At 39.5% G+C, this 21,022-nt stretch overlaps 1 protein-coding gene across 3 annotated transcripts in view; it reads left to right on the top strand.

The window, feature by feature from the left end:
* The window catches only part of hap1 (huntingtin associated protein 1), a 39,367-nt gene that overhangs the window by 9,797 nt on the left and 8,548 nt on the right, over positions 1–21,022 (top strand). For 2 of the 3 annotated variants that reach the window (XM_061680275.1, XM_061680277.1), the window contains exons 1-10: positions 6,613–7,055; positions 12,546–12,622; positions 12,828–12,944; positions 13,026–13,120; positions 17,201–17,309; positions 17,567–17,645; positions 17,740–17,870; positions 18,021–18,095; positions 18,231–18,442; positions 20,720–20,938. In XM_061680275.1, the coding sequence (XP_061536259.1) occupies positions 6,863–7,055; positions 12,546–12,622; positions 12,828–12,944; positions 13,026–13,120; positions 17,201–17,309; positions 17,567–17,645; positions 17,740–17,870; positions 18,021–18,095; positions 18,231–18,442; positions 20,720–20,938 (1,307 nt within the window). In that variant the 5' untranslated portion in view covers positions 6,613–6,862. Of the gene's footprint in view, positions 1–6,612; positions 7,056–12,545; positions 12,623–12,827; positions 12,945–13,025; positions 13,121–17,200; positions 17,310–17,566; positions 17,646–17,739; positions 17,871–18,020; positions 18,096–18,230; positions 18,443–20,719; positions 20,939–21,022 lie in introns of those variants that run through there. The other variant, XM_061680276.1, reaches the window with a different exon arrangement.

Below are 21,022 nucleotides of genomic sequence, written 5' to 3'. Positions count from 1 at the left end.
CCAGTCCAAGCTCCAAGGACACAGGCTTTCTGTTTGCACCACCTGGTAAAGTGCCTGACAAGCCTTTTTGTGGCATGATTACTTATGAATTATTATTAATTAATTAATTGAAGATGATGAAAGTATTTTTAAATCTTAATTCTTGAGATTGTAGGATTCTTGAAGACTCAGATGGGGCTTCAGCCTTGGAGAATGGCTGATGTCCCAGCTGAGTCTTCGAGAATCCCATGTTGCACGCTATGAATGTTTGGATAGAAAGAATGAGTAGGTGGCTAATAACCATGTCCACTGTGTTGCCCCAAAGTGGACAACAGAGTCTGGCTTGGCTGCATGTGTGACAATCCAACAGTGTGCTTTGCTTTACTGCCAAATTGGAAGTGACAGAGCTTGGACATGGCTCTTGTGTGACGTTAGAATATTTCCATGCACACACTGTCATGAAGAATTAGTAGTGCAGGGCAGACCAACAGGGATAAAGGGAACTAAAAAGCTTGTGAAAGTGATATGTGTGCTGGCAGGGTTTGGGGGTGGGGGGTGTTAGGTTATTTATGTATAATTAGGTGAGTGGTGTGTGCACCAGTGTCTGCACTCAGCTCAGCATGGCAGTAAAGTCTAACCCTTTGCCCTATAGAAGCATCTGTTATTGACTTTAATAACTGGATATAGGTATCAAGTGTACTATTGTTCACCCACTTGAAGCAGGGAGACTTCATTTGTAATATTTATAAGACTAATGCTGTTAATTCAGAATTTTCATTCTGTACCAAACAGTAATCTGGTTGTTAAAGAAACTGAATGTTGCTTCAGCTTTTTCCATTGGCAACAGTGGCCTCTGCTGACAAAAGTGGTAAATACAACCCACTCAATTGAACGAAAGCTGGATGGATGTTTGGATAGCAGGAAGTTACCAAGCACAGCACTTTCTCCACAAAGAACTCTTCATCATAATACTTATTCTGATAACGCATCTAACGAGTCAACATTAGGTGCCCTGTTTAAACATTTGTACTATGAACTTCATGAGGATGCAGCTGCAAAGCATCGCTCGGTTTTCACGCTACACTTAAATGAACTCCCTATAGTTATTAACAGTTATATTTATGGTAGTGATAACTGTTGTTGAGCTTTGTGTGTTGGAGTTCAATGTGTCGGTCGGTAATTTGTTGCATTAATAAACTGCCAGCAATTTGCATGTTCTTTGGACGAGTTCAGAGAGTTGTGGAAGTCTGACTTATTCAAGGAGATGTCAGCAAAGTCTAGGATCGCTAGGTTTGAACGCTACAGTTAAATGAACTCCCTATGTCGGTTGGAAAATAAAAGCCATAAACAACAAATAAATCAATTGATTATTCAGGCTTTTTTTTTCCTACTTCATCTGATAGTGTCTTACTTCCAGCAAATTTATACTGCAAAACAAACTGCACTGATGGACTTCAGATTAATTGCATTTGGGGCTTGTAGCGATGAATCTTGTTTCTTTCAGTGTACCATCAAAATAATTTGGAAGCTATTGTGCAATCACTTAATGTTTGTGTCATGCGCTACATAAAACAGGAGCCGTCACTGACAGCAAATATGCTTTAAGCATATGGAACAAAACACACTTGTTGACTCTGAAGTCAGCATGGAGCATGAAGGAAGCTCTTCCTGCACGGTGTGTCCATGGGTGTGGCACAGTTATGCTGAAGAACCTGATGTGTGCAGCTTCAGGCGGTGGTAACTCTATATGAGTGAGACACATGAGGAGACCCAGCCCTCTTCTGCACCTAGTAAAAGGCTCTTTTGATTAAACAAAGGTTTTATTTTGAGTTTGCTGTTGAGTCTTTTGCCAAATTGTGTTAAATCCCAGACATGGCTGCAATCACCAGTATAGGAGTTTATGAGCATATAAAATACTTACCACTTACCCACATTCTAATGTTTTTTTTCCACTCTTTTCTTTACCGATTTCTTTTTTTCTTCCTTTAGTTGTTGCCTTCTTCCCTCATCAAAACTCACTCCTGCGAGCCTGTGTTCTCTCTTTGGGCCAGCAGTGGACAGAGTTGTCATTTACCTTCCAGCTTCTGTCAAAGTGTCCCTCACTGTTATCCCTAGTGCCTCGTCTTCTCCTCCCTCCTGGCCCACACAGGCCCACCTGGACTCCCAGTCAGCCTTCTCCCTCCATGGTGGGTGGGGGGAGGCACCGGGGGCCCTGGATGTGGACCCCCAACCTATTCAGTTTGCGTCAGCTGAGAGAGACCTGGGCTCTTGCCTTGATGCATCCACTCTCACGGGTAGGTCAGATACAAATGGTTAAACCTTGTTATAAAACAATTGATTTGGAAAGTTACATCTTTAAGTTAAATAAATAGAAAGACATAGACATCAGTCAGCTTAATATGCATTTGTATCAACCATTTGGATGTATACCATCCAATTTGATGTATTTTGATGCATAGTTTAGATTTTTGCTTCCACAAATCCATGTCCCTTTATATTTTATTGCCTGCACATAAAATGCCCATGCGTGTCAAAATGTAACATATCTCTTCATTTGCTCAGACCTCTGTGCAGACCTGCCAGAGTTGGAGATAGTGAGCCTCCTGTCAGAGGGTCAGCCAAACTACACTCTTCGAGCAGACTGTGTGTTTGGCTACGACAATGACGACTGGCTGCACACCCCTCTGCTGCAGCCAGAGGTCGTCCTGGGCCTCACACACCAGCAAATTGAAGAGACCTTCAAGTACATGTGTGAGTTTCCCCCCCCCCCCATCACATACAGTCTTACTCATTTTGAGCATTAAAGGTCTAAGGTTTTTCCACATTTCATAAACCACTTGCAGGATTTTCCTGAACTTGGTGTATGCATTAGGTCTTATGTACGTACTGTTTGTTTATCAAGGGCCGCTTGTTTAACTTGTGATGACCCCATTTGTGTCTGGTTTTGAAATGTACTATATTTCATTGTCCCATGCCCAGTATGGTGATTGTCATGACCCGAGGGAAGAAATTGAGCTCGCTCAAAAACACCTTCTTTGTTTGTCAGTAGTACCATGTCTCAAAATGTCCCCTTATTCTGTCTACAAATACAGTACGTTTTTGTGTCCGTCTTGGCTGGAATAACCAGAAAATGCACGATGATAACTCTTTCACACTGCCACTTCTGTGAACCACGTAGGTCAACAATGTCATCAAGCTCATTAACCTTCTGTCACCTGGCTTCCTCAACAGTTTCCACTACAGCTCTACAACAGAATAACCAAGTGGTCATGTTGACATCCTGATCACATGGTTGACATGTTCGAAATGCATTGTGTTGATTCTTTGTTAGGATGTTGTGTACATTATACTGGTGGGATTTTCTGGTGTATTTTTAATTAAAAACTTTTATTTTTTTTTAAAATATTTGATATTTCAAAATTATAACTTAGTGTGAGCGTTTGACCCATCCGGCAATGCCAGTTAACACGTCACTTAGTAAAGCGTCACTCTAATATGGCCGCTTTTTTCAGATTGGATTAAGATGATTTATCCTAGTTACTGAGTGTTACAATTGTCGCGAGGATAAATCTGTGAAGAAAAGTTGAAGTTTAACTTTGACTTTAATGAGCAATAAGCAGAAAGGCACACTCACGTCTCACACAGTCGGTAAGTCATCTAGTAACACAATGGAAATGACGGGGGAGGTCACTACACCAAAACACACCCTACAGTCAGAGTTAAGTAAGCACCCTACCGTCAGAGTTAAGCAAAAATAAAATAAACATGCTACAGTAAAGGTAAGTTACATACACATTCCAATATTAAGGGACTACACAAACCACAAGTAAACAATAACGATTAACAAAATAAAAAAAAATAAAAAAAGTTCATTTTATTAATGTCTTGTCGGGCTCATATTGTGTCCACCTTTAAGTTGTGTCTGATAACATGTATCTTGGTTCATGAACCATACACAGCTGATGAATGTAACTAATAAAGTCACTTGGAATCATACTTTTAAAATCAAATAATCAGTAATTACTGTATGTTACTTTTTTAAGGAGTAATCACTAATCAGTTTACTTTTTTCAAAGGTAACTGTGGCAACATTCATATTATAAAAACACACAATAGTTACATGCTTAGCTTCACTAAATAACCATTACTTGGGCTTTTGTGGGTTGCTTATTTTGGATCTTGTTTGTTGGCCTTTCAAAGAGAAAAATATATTGATATCTAAAGCTACGGTATGTGTAGCTGTCTTTAGTATATCTTTTTACAACAAAAAAGTCACTGAGTGCCACCATCTTGAAACTCTTGATGACCTGCTCTTTGGAGGGATAGGAATTCATGAGCTTATGTGGCTGCGTCCTCATAATGCTAGTTAGGCTGTACTTGAGTGACGCCGAGCCACATGTTCCTATGTAGAGCAGGACAGACTAACCTGGCTCTTTTGTCAGTCGGCATATGGTGTTGTTTAGTTTCTGTGCACCTCTGTTCCATCTTAAACACCGCAAACCTTTAGGATGATAGCTGAATTAGATTACAGTGTTTCATCAAATAGATGCGTCCATTTCCCCCCATTTATTATTATGAAAATACAAAATTGCGCTTTTAAACATTCTTTCCTCTCTTCGATCAATGTCGCGTCTTTTCTCAAACTGCCTGTGTGTTTTTATCCCTTGAAATTGATATTAATGTGAAATATTTAATAGCTTCAGAAGGTAAAATCTTTAATAGCTTCAGAAGGTAAAATCCAAAACACAAAAAAAATTATATTCCTTAACATTCATTTGTCCCATAGATGGTTAGACTTTTTTGTAGGAATTGTGATGCTGAAAGAGTCTTGCGTGATACATTTGATCTGGAGGAGTCACTGATATGTGTGAAACATTAATAAGGTGGTTAATATTTCAAAAACTGCAGTGTCTGGGTTAGCAACTATAAGGGGCAAGGACAGACAAGGAAAATTATATCAGGTGGCAAATGGTTTTAGATGTGTAGCAAGAGAATGCAAGAGTTTGCTGGAAAGAGTGTAATTGACGGGTGAAACTGTTTCCCGATTAAGGGTGACAGTCAAGCAGCTCGTATTACCGTATTTAGTGTCTGAGAGTAGTAGTTGTCTTTCAGATTTTCCCATTACATTGCACACAGATGCAGAGAACAAAGGGAGGTAGAAGCGAATTGTAGAAGAAAAGGAAGAAAACAAAGACAACGTCAGACGTATGTACTGTATGTTACGGTGCTACGAAACATGACGGGAGGCAGTCTGCGTTACGGCTGTATGTTTTCACCTAAAAAGAAGACGTGTGTGCGTATTTGGCCTTTCAAAAAAACTGCAGTGCAGATTGAAAAAAAAAAATTACCCTAAAAAGGTTGCAGCGAAAGGGGGGGCACTTAAAATCTTCACGGTGTCTACCTTTTGCTTGTTGCCGTTTAAAGTTTCTAACGTGCAAAAAGTGCATAGGTACCTGTTTTTATATTTTTTTGTATTTAAAGTAGGGGTGGGATTCAATTAAAAAATATACCTAATTAATTTGAGGATTTGTAATTAATCTTGATTAATTGCATTTTGTCCTCAAATGCAATATTTTCTAACTAAATGGATTTTAGTGGAGGACTGTATCAAGTAATTGACACAGATGGGAATATTTTTAACTCTGGGGAAAAATGTATTTAATTGCTTTTCAATACAATACAGTACAAAATTGGGTAGAAAATATCCCTGGCCAAAATTAAACAGAAACAAAGTTAAATTGCCATTTTAGGACAGTTTTCTCCCCCCAGTAACAGGTATTGCCTTTAAATGGTTTCTGCATGGCAGTTGTAAAGTTGGATCACATGTCACTGCCTACATTTAGTACATTTTCTCACTCTTTACCTTCTACCACTGAAAGAGGTCTACAGTCCAGAACAATCCACTTTGCGAGTCAATTTGCCTCCGATCAGTCCTAGCAACTGTGTTTCAATGTGCGTCAGTGTAATCGTTGTACCAGGAAATCGTGCACTCACAAAGGTTCCGTGTTGTTTGAACACGAAATGTGATTTTTAAACCAATTTAATTTTGTAATTAATAAATAATTGTTAAAGTCCCACCCCTAATTTTAAGTAAATGTTTCAATGATTTCTAGGTGTGTGTATCTGTAAGTTTTGTTTTTTTAAATACCGATTCATCTCTATTTATACACATTATTACACAGATTGTGGTTTTTGTATGCATTAACGCTGAAAAGGAAAGCTGAAAAACATTTCCTTTTTCCGCAACAGTCAAACCTATGTGTATAATAACTAAATGTATTCCCTCCGTATCCATCAGCCCAATGCAAAATGAGTGGGTGTGGGTTTGTTTGCACCAATCTTACGCAGAGCCCTCTCTCTATCATCCTGGCATTACGTCTGTGTGGAGAATCAGAGCAGCCATTGACATGGGTGGAACATACCATCTTGTGTTGCACGGGTGGCTGAGCTTAATACCACATCATTATAACTGTACCCATATTCCCAATTTTAGAATTTTGCACCAGGACATACTGTATGACACAAATCGTTTTATCAGTGGATGAGACCAATGGGATCGACATGAGCTTTTCTGCCTTGTGAAATAGACCTTGCTTCATCCATGGACCCCTCCTCCACTTTCTCCCTTCTGTCCTTGCCTAGTAGTCCAACGTGGCCAGGTGAACGTAGGGAGGAATGACGACAGATGGGCCTTACAGACTGACGGATTATGCATTAGAACCAAGAAGACTCAGAGTCCTTGCCACAAACAAATGCAGGTGTATACTCCCTCGGCGGCAAGGGGATCTTGTTTATATACCGTACGCAAGAGCCAGCGGCATGATGCTGGGGAGAAGACCAGTGTGCACAGGGAACCAACAGTAGAATCAGGAGGATTTTACTGATGGACGGCAAGACTGAGGGCAGTTTTTCTCTGGTTAACATGGAAGTGTGGAGCTCCTCTGCATCCGAGGAGGAGGAAGAAAAGGGGAGCACTGTTGGTATTGTGCTGGAGGACAAAACATGCCACAACAGCAGCAACAACAACAACAACAATAACAACAATAATAACAACCTTTGCAGGGAGGTGAAGCAAGGTGAGATAAGGCATGATTATGAGTATGAGGAAATGGATATTTGGAATTCCTGGATGAGAAACTTCAGATGTTTGGAGCCTGTTCTGCAGATTTAGTTTGCTGGCTAGAATGCTGATGTTGGTGTTATCTAAGCCCTTTAATACTTATGTGCAGCATGTACTGCAGAGTGCAAGCTGTGAAGTCTGGGAAGTGTCTTTGAGGCTCATGCATTGCTTAACACTTGCAAAATGATTGTTGTCAGGGCTCCTCTGAAATTGCACTTGTATTCAGCTTCAGTTTTTCCAGTGAAGGTCATCGAGCGTGCGTCTACATACTGTATATTGTACATGTACCTGTATACTTTACACAAAGTATTGTGCTTCATTCTTTGTGAAGGTCATTGCTCTAGAAGTATAAAATAATAATGTATAATTCCCTAATGATAATAATAATAAGTAATTAGCATTTTATTATCATAGTTTATGTGAAAGGTAGTTACTCACAAATTAACTTGACTGAATAAAATGGTAAAACTGGACACGTTTTTTGAAGGAATTTGAAATGCAGAGAGGTGTGAGTGTGCGTACATTTGTGTGCTGCTGCCCTAGATTCTAGTCCAGTAATGGTTGATGTCATCGAATAAAGCTCCTGCTCTTGTACAGTAAAGTTAGAACCACTCGACCCTTTAAACATTTACTATAGCACAGCTGCACAATTAATATTGTTATCAAAGGTCATCCACTGAATTAATATAACAACAATGTTAGTGGAGCGTCGCCTCTTTATCATCTGGCGCAAACCCCAGCACTGCGACACAGACACCCCTCTAAAAAATCGTTTCTGTCTGTCATATGTTTTAAATACATTACCCATTTACGAGACATTTGGCTATTCTAATATATTGTAATAATGCCTTCCAGTCTTGGCAAAACCTCACGTTACATCAACAGACAACAATTGATGGCAGAACAATGTGAATCTTAATCTCTGAGTTTATCCTTGTCTGTCTGATCCCTGCACTCTAACAGACGTCATAAGTATTCCTAAGTCAGTACAATGCTCATCCTTAGAAGAACAGTACTGTATTAGGCTATTGGTTTATGTAGCTACCTAGAATTAGCACCACTGAAACCCTAAAAGCTTTAGCTGGCATAGCAAATCTCTTACCTTGATCTTCCCTGCACTGTGTGACTCCCAGGTCAAGAGGAAATAGAAATAGATTCAGTGTGTTGCATGCTAAATGCAAAATATTCATCAATCAAAACTTTTTTATGCAATTAATTTTTGCTTGCCTTCTCAAAAAGAGTTTCCACTTTTTTTCCAATTGTACAGTTATACAAGTTATAGGTTACATTAATTGTGGCGACAGTTTTCAAATGGTTTTACCTTGGTCTCATTATTTTATCTGACAAAAACCTGCCACTGGTGTGTAGAAATGTTATGTCCGCTATATGACCGGTAATGAGTTACCACCAGTATTGAAATGTCCAAGAGCACAATGACATTCATTCATTTGCGGAATGCGATCAGGTATTTAATGTAACACCGGTTTGATTAGGGTTCCATTCTCTCACCAGGGTCGCAGGCATGCTGGAGACTATCCCAGCTGACTTTGGGCGAGAGGCAGGGTACACCGTGAACTGGTCGCCAGCCAATCGCAGGGCAAACAAACATATACAAGATATACAACAATAACAACATATAAACAAACATACTCATACTCAGATTCAGACCGACAGGCAATTTAGAGTTTTCAAATTAACCTCCCATGCATGTTTTTGGGATGTAAGAGGAAACTGTAGTACTCTGAGCTAAACCCACGTAGGCAGAGGGAGAACATGCAAACTCCACAAAGGGAGGCCGGATTTGAACCCTGCACCTCAGAACTGTAAGGCAGTGAGGCCATTTAGACTTTTAACTTATTTATGTTTTTGCTCATGTTCTCGCACCCCAGAAATGCAATTCTGTCCCCTGTTTGAGAAGACCTGGTGTCGTGGATGGGACCTGGGCCCTGGAAAGTCCATTTACATGTAATTGAGCTAAACATAGCAAAATATTTGGTTTGTTTTATTCCCCATTAAACTTGGTAGACTTCTTTATCTAGGGGTGGTCCTAGCTTTGACAACACTTTATATACTGTAGACAGTATATAAAAGCATATTCTCCTCTTCACGCAAAGTACCTGAAAGTTAGTCAATCAGCTAATCCTTTTGGCCTGCTCCTGCCTCCGAGAGGAACAGAAATTCCTGTCAGTCAAACTGTTACATAGACGCATCTCCTGCCAACTCTTTTAAAGCTTTGTGCCAGTTATTGTACAGGTCCAGGCATTTGTCATGCTATCTGCAATGTGTTCAGTCCATCGCTGTATGTCTGCTTTTTATTTAGAAAAGATGGAAGCTGCTGTATGCCGCAGTAAATGACCAGGCTCAGTGTGATACTGGTGTCATTTATCTTCTATAATTTATGGGCAACAATTGATGACTCCATGATTTCTCCATTAGCCTTATTAGCTACTATGACCGCTACCCTAACAAAGTTGTTTGGATGCTGAATCCAAGGAGCCCAATCTAATTACTATGTTGTATGACAAAGTGTTGCTAAGAATGTCACACCTCATTCTAGTTATTGAGACTTAAGACTTGTCCAATCTAATACAGTACTGAACTTTGACTGGAGATTGAGATTCAAATGGACTAAACCTGCATCAAGGGCCGGTATTATTTTTAAAACAGTTATTGCTTTATTTAATATTGTTCTCTACCGCTTACTGATATATTAACCATTATAGCAATATAATAATAATAAAAAAAAGAATTTCGCTCTTTACAAATGCTGTTAATTTAGGCCATCTGTGATGAAAACCTTGCATTGGTTGGTGGTCCACTAAAATTTTTACGCACTGTATGTGTGAGCGCTACACCAATTAATCTTGCACATCATGTGACCTTGTCGACATGGTCATGGATCTAAACAAACAGTACTCCAAGGTGTAAACAAAAGCCAAGAGCCAGCCACTGTTATCCCCTTTATGCTGTAGAAGTCCTCTGTTTATTCTTGGCAGACTCTCACATTGAGCTATATCAGTATCCAGGAGAACCAGGTCTTTAGAGGTGTCTTATCTCGGCTGAAAAGGATCAAGCTAAGAGGATCACTATCTGACTGACCACATGGAGTGGCTATGGTCTGTCAAAAGCGGCTCCACATTAATGAATCAAAGTTAAATTTTGTTGTTCTTTTAAGTTCATTTAAAATCATTGAACTGTATTTATTTCGGTATGCATCTTATATATTTATACTTGATTCTATGCACTTAGGGTTGTTAAAACTACAACTCAGCATTAAGATGAACGTAGTTGCTGTAAGTTGTGGTAGCCCTGCCTTTGTTTCTCTTCAACCACCCTGTCCCATCTTGGGGTAATGGGAGATAATGACACCTAAAGTGTATTACTTATGCCCCTTTTCCATTGTACTGGTTCTACCCCCAACCAGTCACTTCTCCATAACACTTTTTCGAGGGCGAGCGGTGACAATGGCATCGCTTTTGAGAACCTCCTCCGACCTGGTTCTGAAAACGCAGGCCGAGGAGGGCCATGTTGTAACTGTCATTGAATTGGCCGACAGATGTAGGCATTTCTTTAAACGCTGTGACTCGTCACTTTCACACTCATGGTGTCTAAATGCTGCAACACACTGAGCGACTCCACCCAGCCCGACTGAACCGTCACACGGTGTGCGTGGTTTCGGGACTGTTTTCATCAGTGGCCGATCAGGTTGCCACTGGTTTTGAGCACTGGTTTCAAAATTTTAATTGACTTCTTAACATTGCAGCAGATAAGCTTTCCCTCACGGGGAAAACACTCGGCTTTACATGATCAGGATTTTTGGGGGCTGATCACTGATCAGCGAGTTTAAAAAAACGATAACCAATCATCGATCCGATCACAAGATGGAGCAATCTGTCTATTTAAAGGACTTGTTCATTTACTGTATATACTTGTGCACTGTATACTGCGTATCTTCAAAAGTATTCCCTAATCAGTCAGGTCAAACTAGCATTACAAAATGACAGAAATAATGGGTCCTAACTTACTGTAATTAAATGAAATCTTCCATTCCGCTTATCCTCACTAGAGTCGTGGGCGTGGTGGAGCCCAACCCAGCAATCTTCGGGCGAGAGGCGGGGTACACCCCGAACTGGTCGCCAGCCAATCGCAGGGCACATACAAATAAACAACCAACCATTCGCACTCACATTCACACCTATGGGCAATTTAGAGTATTCAAATTAACCTACCTTGCATGTCTTTGGGATGTGGGAGGAAACCGGAGTATCCGGAGAAAACCCATGCTGGCACGGGGAGAACATGCAAACGCCACACAGGCGGGACCGGGGCTCAAATCCCGGTCCTCAGAACTGTGAGGCAGATTTGCTAACCAGTCATCCACGGTTCCGCCGTAATTAAATTACTTTATTGTAATTAAATTACTTCACACACACCAAAACGTTAGAGCATGATTCGACAGAACATTGGCATGTTTACGTACAACCGTGAGTGTTGGCACTAGGTTGCTAGGCTGCATAAAGTTTTGTTGCCTGCTTGCGAGCCATATCTTATTTCAAAGTATGTGAACATACCTCACGCAATCCTTAAAAGAACGTCCTCTCCAGAGCACCGGTGACCACCACCGCACGTTTTCCCCCTTTTTTACCAACACAATACATGCGCGATCCATTGTTGTTGTCGTCACCATGGTAATGAGTGTATCCGGTTGTATTTGAGTTGACAAGATGAAGCCGAGTGATCGTAAAAGACGGGATGCGGTGGTATCGGAATACAAGATTTTATTGCAGTAGTCTGACATCGATCGTGAAAGACCAAATTTGTCTTGTAGTCTGATCCAGGCATTACCTGTTGTTTGTCTCAGACGTGTTGTCTGTCCCACACCGCCGCCATGTTTTCTTTTTTTTTTTTTTTAATATTTTATATATTTAAAATTGTTATTTTATTTTATATATTTAAAAAAAAAAATTAAAATAACTTTATTGGTGGTCAGATATTTATTAACAGTACTACATCAAAAGGCACGTGACAAGGCTAAAAATAAAGTAGCTTTTGGATTCAAATATACTGTACACCATGGCGACGCGGACTAAATGTCTTGCAGAGCATTGATCGGATCGGCGAATTATGACATGAAAGCCGATCAGCCGATCAGCATAAAATGCTAATTATCGGCCGATACCGATCAAGCCAATCAGATCGGTTTAAAGTCTAGAAAACACATTCACGGATTTAGCAAGCTGCACCGCATCAAGCCATATAAATAGTATATAAAGCATCAAATATTGTGTACATGACATGACGGAATTCTGGAGGGCAATTACAGGATTGCTGGTCATACTGTAGTTCACATCTCCTTGAGGGAAAGAAGGTTGAAAGATATAGCGGTATTGTATATGGATCCTGTCCTCCATTCATGAGATCTTTTTTGCCTCCCTCCCTCTCTCAGTGCTGTGCTCAGACAGAGTTGGCCAGGTTACCAAGACATATCATGACATTAAGGCCGTCACACACCTGCTGGAGGAGGTAAGACACACAAGATGCACCCACACACACACACAAACACACACGCACACAGGATGAGCAGGACTAAAGAGGATTAAACTCTTACCTCTTTCAGCACACTTCTTCCTGTCAATAAATAAGCAAAATAAATTTGGGCACAGAAAAAAAATCTCATTGTTTTGCTACTATATATTGACATATTTTGTATGAATGCAATATTCTTCAGAAAGAGCGTGATCTTGAGTTGGCAGCACGGATTGGCCAGTCGCTTCTGAAACAAAATCAAGAGTTGACAACCCGAAATGGAATACTGGATGAACAGGTGGAGAGTGCAAAAGAAGAGGTGCCACCAAACTCGATATACATTGGTTAGATCACCCTTTAGTTATGACTCTTCTCTAAGTTATTGTGGCCTATTTCCCAGATTGCTCAACTGCGTCATGAGCTTTCAATGCGAGATGACCTCCTTCAGTTCTACGCAAGCACAGAGGAGATAGAAAACGCTGAATCACACTCACCGTAAGTACAATGTACATACAGAGACGCTTGACAGCAACAATTTGCCGAAAAAAAATTTTTTTTTGGCTACATTATCATTATCATGAAAACGATCTTTTGGTAGAAAGGCACTTATTCGGTAGAGAGTTGTACCATCCATACAAAAACCTACGGAAGCTAATCTGGTGAATTTAGGTCAGCGCAGCTGTTTTTCGTGTTTGTCCATCTGTACGTTAAAGGTGCCATATTTTACTCAACCAACTTTTTCTCGTATTTGGGATGTAATATTGGCTCTATGGTGCCTCAGTAAACATGTGAAATATGAATTTGGGGATTTTAACATAAATTAAGCAGTCTGGAAGACTTCAAGCAGATTAAAATAAAATTTGCGTCATTTCTTAAAATAAAAAATAATAATTTAAAATAAAAAATAGCATTTGCGTCATTTCTTTGGTTTTTTGTTTTGGCCTGCAACTTGAGCCAGGCCCATCTCCACCTGCACCCGAAGCCTGCTTCAAGCTGTGCCACATGAATAGCATCCTCCTCTTTAAGCACTCTCATTCTGGAAAAGAATTGACTAAAATCATTGTCTGCTTCACTTAATTTTTCACTATTACCAACTTCAAAGGATAATCGCAAATGCATCCTCCAGGAAAATATTATGTAACTTTTTTTTTTTTTTTTTTGGCCATTTCTGAATTTGAAGTCAGTTCATTCTGTGTTGTGACATAATCCCCCACATCGCCCCGTCGCTTAATACATTTAACATTAGCATCCATAAATTAATTAGATAATTGTAGGCGCGTTTCATAATTAATACACGATGTACTAGCGTATCAGCTCTTGTCGCCGATGTTACGTGTGCTTCGTGTTTCCGCTGGGACCACAACCAGGCCCCCGACCCGCAACACCTCGACGCGAATACAAAAGACCACTGCAACAAATACGACACTGGCTGATCTGATGAGCAAAAATGTTGCTTAAACGTAAGAGTAGCAATAGAGGATGTCCGCTCCAGAGCTGGGTAGAGAAGCCAAATATTGTACTCAAATAAGAGTACTGTTACTTGACAATAATGTGACTCAAATAAAAGTAAAAAGTAGTCTTCCAAAAAATTACTTATGAGTAAAACGTACACAGTGAAATAATTACTCAAGTACTGAGTAAATACTGAGTAACTTCTGATTTTTTTTAATGACAGCATGAACATCAATAAAATAAATATAACAAAATAAAATGTTTTTTTTTACTGCAAGGTGTTTTCTCAAGTTTTAAGTGCGGTGAAATATCCACGTTTGGGCAGATAGTGCCAGACAAATACTACAATACTTGAAAGCTGTTGTTTTTGTTCGTCTAAATGTAAACAAGTGTAGTGCTCCGTTGCCTTCATGGTAATGACGACCTTTCCAAAATGGCCGCCACGTAGGCACGACAATCAGCCGGGTTATCTAGTGTTAATACCTATGCCCGCGAAGACCAATAGAAGACGTTGTGTGAGGTCACGTGACTTTCTTGTCGTTTGATTTGTGAACTAGACTTAAACGTCACAAGTGCTTAAACTGGATTGACGCAAACAGCGCCCGATGCGGAAGTCGAAGTCTCGTGCGCAGAATACTTAATAAATAAGCAATAATTGATAAATAAAAGTAGCGAGCGACATTTAGATCATTAAAACGGAGTAAAAGTACTATTACTTCTTAACAGCTGAAGCGTCGGAAGTGTTTTTTCTGGTGTCGTCAACTCCTGTGACTCCAAAGCAGGTCCCGAGCGCACAGGCGGAACCTCAGGCCGATGCGCTTTCACATAGTAGTCCGCCGCGGAGTAATATTCAGAAATTCCATCTATGTGTGGAATGGATCTAGCTGCCAGCGTTCAAGGAGTACGGAACAGCCTGTACGGAACAGGCGACCCCCCACCATGAAAAACTCATTGGATCTATACGATTCACGTAAATGACATATTTTGAGTTCAAAACGGCAGATTTCGCCAAAAGGCGACTGGTTTGCATGTATGATGAACAGAAAGCATGCTTGATACGCCAGCGCTGTAGTAGCCCAGCTAACTGACGTGCCTACCGAGCGGCCACGTCGGTGGGGTGCAACGTTCCCAACAAAGGCAATGCATGTATCTTGAAAGTAAATCCTAATTTACTAATTTCTCAACTGATTTTTATGAGGTTTACCTTTTTGTCAAGATCAAACCATATGCGGTTAATGCAGAACATTTGAATAAAAGAGCCCAAAAAATGTACTGTTACCCATAAACCCTTTTCGAGGATTGTAGAAATAATAAAAAAGAGCAGCCTTTGTTGTGAAAATGATATGAGAGTGGCACTTGCCAAGGTGAAAGGCACCAGCAAAATTCACATTAATTTCCAGTAAACCTTCACTGAATTGAATTACGGTTTTGTTGTTTTTGTGAAATTTATGTTTTGTTGGGTTTGTTCTTTGAACACAGTGATTTTGTGTGCCCCTGATGTGTGATTCGTTTTGTCCACACATAAAAGATACAATATATCTGCAAAGGTTAAATCATGGCACCTTGGCTGAACAGTCCAGTTGCCTTGATTCAACCTTTGCAAATTATGATGACTTGGATGATTGAGAATCTACACAGACAATAAAATATATACCGCTACCTGTTTTGAATTTGAAAATGGGACGTGGGGATGATGTACTAGGGAGGCAACTGTTACTGTTCCACTGGTCACTTGTGATCTGACTTCAATAAACAGAGTCCGTAGAGTGTGCACGCGCTCCAAGTGATGCCACACTAAAATTGCAGCAAAATAATTGCAGCAAAATAATTGCAGCAATGTCCTGCAAACACTCATTTGTGGCACAGCTAGAGGGGTATGGATGTCAACAACTTTGTACATTTCACTACATTACAATGTGCACAAAAAAAGGGTACATTCCTTGAAAACTGGTTGTACCACCAAATATTTATATTGTTTTTCACATTTTCCTTCTTCTTATTTGTTTGATTTTTTTCCCCAATTAATTTTATCAGTACCATCTGTTTCATGTCGCACTATGAGACCGAGAAAAAAATCTTAGTGAATATACTTACTACTATCTTTCACTGACAATGGCAATAATAATAATAATAATAATAAAAATAATGGCTGATAAGTTTTCCACTGGATATTTGTGTTTTAATGTTTTTATATTTGATTCTTTTAATAATTTTATGTATCAAATATTTTTTAAACAAATGGAGAAAAGATCAGAGAAAATTGCCATTAGTTTGTCATTTTAAGGATGAATACTATATCGGGATATATATCATTATTGGGATATAACATTTTGTTCATATCAAATGGAACTACTTGTGCCATTGTTAAAATTATATTGGAATTTAAGTCATCATACATACATAATTTAAGTTAATTCAGTACTTCATATTGATGACAGGTACTCTATTAATCTGGTTGGAAAAACCTTTGCAGCTCACAGTTCATAGACATAAATACATTAATGCACATTCATAAATACACAAATACATACGCCGCAACACACCATAAAAGACAGTCAGACACTAACCAACCTCTGAGTCATCATGAAAAAAGAAGTCAAATGAAATAATATAATATATAATGTGATTTTTTAAAATAAGGTTTTTTATTCTAAAAGAGCCATCTTTTACCTTTTTAACTTAAAAAAATCCTTAATCCTTAATTGTGCTGAGTTAAAATTAGACAAAATGCAATACAATTCCATAAAAACAATGTTAAACAAGTAATAATAAAAAAAACCTAATAACTACGTAAGGAAACAATTGTTACATTTGGTTCTCATCCGTGTTAGAGTAATAGCTTTTAATATTATATTTGTCATGTTTGTAAATATCACTGTACATTGTAAATATTGCACTGAAGCTTGATTTGAAGAGATTCGTGAATCGAATTTAAATTGCAATAACTGCCATAAAGATCTGCACTGTATACAGTTGAATTGGCCTGGTTTGACTTTTATCCCAATTGAATGAGTGTAAATTAATATTACGTTTACTAAATGATCAACACGTATTTACCACATTTAGACCATATATAAATACTGTACATATATTCCTCATGTGAATTTTTTTTTTTTTCCTTAGAATAAAAATAAATGAATCAAGCAGTTCTCTCAGCAACTTTGTCCACTATGACTTCATGCAGCAGAAACTGAAATGTTTAGAGGAAGAGAACCGCAAACTTCGATTGGAGGTAACCACATTTCAGTATGCACTGCAAATTATGAACTGAAGAGACATTTTTCCTTTCTTTTTTAAATTTTTTGATTCCCTGGTGGCAGTAATTCTAATTTTGTTTTTTATTAATCTATGTAAATCAAATGTGACACTAACATGGTGCATTTTTTTTGTTTGGTGTTTTCCAGAACTGTAGTCCATAATTAAATATGCTGTGTATATTCAAATTCTGTTGAATCCCATAAATTATGAGACCCAACATTATTTGTGCAGGCCAGCGAGCTCTGCACAGAGACAACCAACTATGAGGAACAAGAGCAGGAGCTGATGATGGTGTGTGTGGAAGAGCTGTGTAAGTAATCTCATTCATTAATGTAATTGCAACACTGTAATTCCATTAAACACTGTTTTATTCAAGTGCACTAATGGGGCCTGTGCATTTTTAGCCTCTGTCAACAAGCAAGTAGTCGACCTATCAGACGAGCTAGCACGCAAAGTAGAAGACTCATTTCGGCAACAAGAGGAAATCAGCTCACTTCTTGCTCAGATTGTTGACCTGCAGGCCCGCTGCAAACGTGTGAGTAAAGATGTAGAAACTCAACACTTGATACTAAACTCAAACTAAAGAAGGAATCATTTTATGGATTATATTAAATGCTCTGCTTCTACAAATGGTACTTTTTAATTGAAAACTTTCCAATACTGTACCTTCTTTTGGTCCTTGTAGCTTACTAATGAGAACGAGGAGCTGAATCAACATATGAGTGCCTCCCGTGAGAATAACCTGAAACTGCAGTCCGAGGCAAGAAATGAAATCACATTTTGATCAAGACATTTAATGTGGCGTTTGTATTTTAAAATGACCATAATTTAGCAAAGACATTACACTGTCAATGGCAAATGATTTAAGTTTGGTATTTTTATCACCTGTCTGCAGCTCAAGGACCTGCGGGACAAGTACTCCCAGTGTGAGGACATGCTCCATGAGGCTCGAGAGGACATAAAAAATCTGCGAAATAAGAGCCTTCCCAACAGCACGGTGCAGCGCTACACTGCTCTGGCCTCCGTCCTCCCCATGGACAGCCTGGCAGCAGAGATAGAGGGGACCTTCCGGAAAGGCTTGGACACGCCTGCCTCGTCAGAGTATAAGTAAGTGTACTGTATGACCATCACTGAAGCCATGGGTGCATGGATGTAGTCGTTCTCAATATTGGATTCCGATTAAGTGCCTAAATGTATTACAATTTCTCTCAACAAAAAGCTAAAAGATGGGAATAGTTTGTTAGACGGAGAAATACAATACAGAAAATGATGCCTTGCCCCTTTTTGTCATGAGGCAGTTTTTGCTTCTGTGAAAAATGTTAGTGCCACTGATTCTTGTTTCTTGAATTAATTTACTATTTTGTTTGATGTTATATTTTAGTTTCTCAATATGGGGAATTTTTTTTATTTGCGATGTGCTACAGTCATCCAAATAATACATATTTTAAATATGAAATACTTCTCTCTGAGTGTGTGCAGTGTGCGGTTCATCTCTATAATTTAATTTTTTGAATTGAACTACCTAATAAAAGATTTACACTATTCACGTGTGAGCATGATTGACATGAACTTGTGAATGCCAGTGATGTGTACGAGAATGTGATTGACGTGCTCCTGTGAATCAGAATCAGAATCATCTTTATTTGCCAAGTATGTCCAAAAAACACGCAAGGAATTTGTCTCCGGTAGTTGGAGCCGCTCTAGTACGACAACATGCAGTCAGACACTTTTGAGACATAAAGACATTGAGAAAAAGATGGGGTGACAGAAAATAGTCGAACAGTTTAAGGACAATGTTCCTCAACGTACAATTGCAAGGAATTTAGGGATTTCATCATCTACGGTCCATAATATCATCAAAAGGTTCAGAGAATCTGGAGAAATGACTACATGTAAGCGGCAAGGCCGAAAACCAACATTGAATGCCCGTGACCTTCGATGCTTCAGGCGGCACTCCATCAAAAACCGACATCAATGTGCAAAGGATATCACCACATGGGCTCAGGAACACTTCAGAAAACCAATGTCAGAAAATACAGTTTGGTGCTACATCCGTAAGTGCAACTTAAAACTCTACTATGCAAAGCCATTTACCAACAACACCCAGAAACGCCGCGGGCTTCTCTTGGCCCGAGCTCATCTAAGATGGACTGATGCAAAGTGGAAAAGTGTTCTGTGGTCCGACGAGTCCATATTTCAAATTGTTTTTGGAAATTGTGGACGTCGTGTCCTCCGGGCCAAAGAGGAAAAGAACCATCCGGACTGTTATGGACGCAAAGTTCATAAGTCAGCATCTGTGATGGTATGGGGCTGTGCTAGTGCCAATGGCACGGGGAACTTGCATATCTGTGAAGGCACCATTAATGCTGAAAGGTACATACAGGTTTTGGAGAAGCATGTGCTGCCATCCAAGCAACGTCTTTTTCATTGACGCCCCTGCTTATTTTAGCAAGACAATGCCAAACCACATTCTGCACTAGTTACAACAGCGTGGCTTCGTAGTAAAAGAGTGCTAGTACTTGACTGGCCTGCCTGCAGTCCAGACCTGTCTCTCATTGAAAATGTGTGGCGCATTATGAAGCGTAAAATACGACAACGGAGACCCCGGACTGTTGAACAGATGAAGCTGTACATCGAGCAAGAATGGGAAAGCATTCCACCTACAAAGCTTCAACAAATACTGTCCTCAGCTCCCAAACGTTTACTGAATGTTGTTAAAAGAAAAGGTGATGAAACACAGTGGTAAACATGACCCTGTTGCAGCCATAAAATTCTGAATTAATGATTATTTGCTAAAAACAATAAAGTTTATCAGTTTGAACATTCAATATCTTGTCTTTGCAGTGTAGTCAATTAAATATAGGTTGAACATGATTCGCAAATCATTCTGTTTTTATTTTTGTTTAACACAACGTCGTTTATACAATTGGGGTTGTATAAAAACGTGGTACCGTGCTATATTTTATATCCAAAATACCTCTGGTTCAGTGCTGGTATCGGTACTTGGTGCAACACTAATTTGCGGCAGGCCTCGGTTCCTTACCCAGCACAGTTTGAAAAATGAGTACACCCGTACAGTCTCATGAGGGCCAATACAAGAGTGTTTACCATAATGACATTTCCAAAAGCATTTTTTGATTCACCTTTTCTATTGATTTCTATTTATTTATTTTTGCAGGTACTGAATACTTAATGTTTTCAATCACGCGTCAAAACATGCATTCTAATAAATCACTACAGGGCACTTGGACATTGTTGTGGATGAGCATTTAAAATAAATAGAGTACAACGGTTCGTTTGGATTATGGGGGTTAAAACAAATCTTTGAAGTATGATTTCTTTTTTTTAAACCACGTTAAAGATACCTGTTTTTCTTTCTTGCAGAACCCACCCGAGGCGTGTGTTTGAAACCGTGCGTGTGGTGAACAGGTCAGTGAGGCTCCGCTCTCTGTGCCACTCTCCGGGGCTTCCAGGTTCTAGCCCGGTGTCCGTGCAGTCCAGCTGTACCAGCACGCCCCGCACCAGTTACTACGGCTCTGACAATGCCAGTCTCACTATGGAGGCAAAGCCCAGCTGTAGTTTCGCCCAGAAAGAAGATATCAGGTGTGTCACAGAACCTGAACACACGCGGATGTCACCGCTTGAGTAATTTCTTTCAACATTGCCAATTGTTCTTTCTGTAACATC

Source organism: Phycodurus eques, chromosome 6, assembly GCF_024500275.1.
Source record: "Phycodurus eques isolate BA_2022a chromosome 6, UOR_Pequ_1.1, whole genome shotgun sequence".
Lineage (NCBI taxonomy): Eukaryota > Metazoa > Chordata > Actinopteri > Syngnathiformes > Syngnathidae > Phycodurus > Phycodurus eques.
Note: the sequence above shows the minus strand (reverse complement) of the source record. Positions and strands in the feature narration are given on the sequence as shown.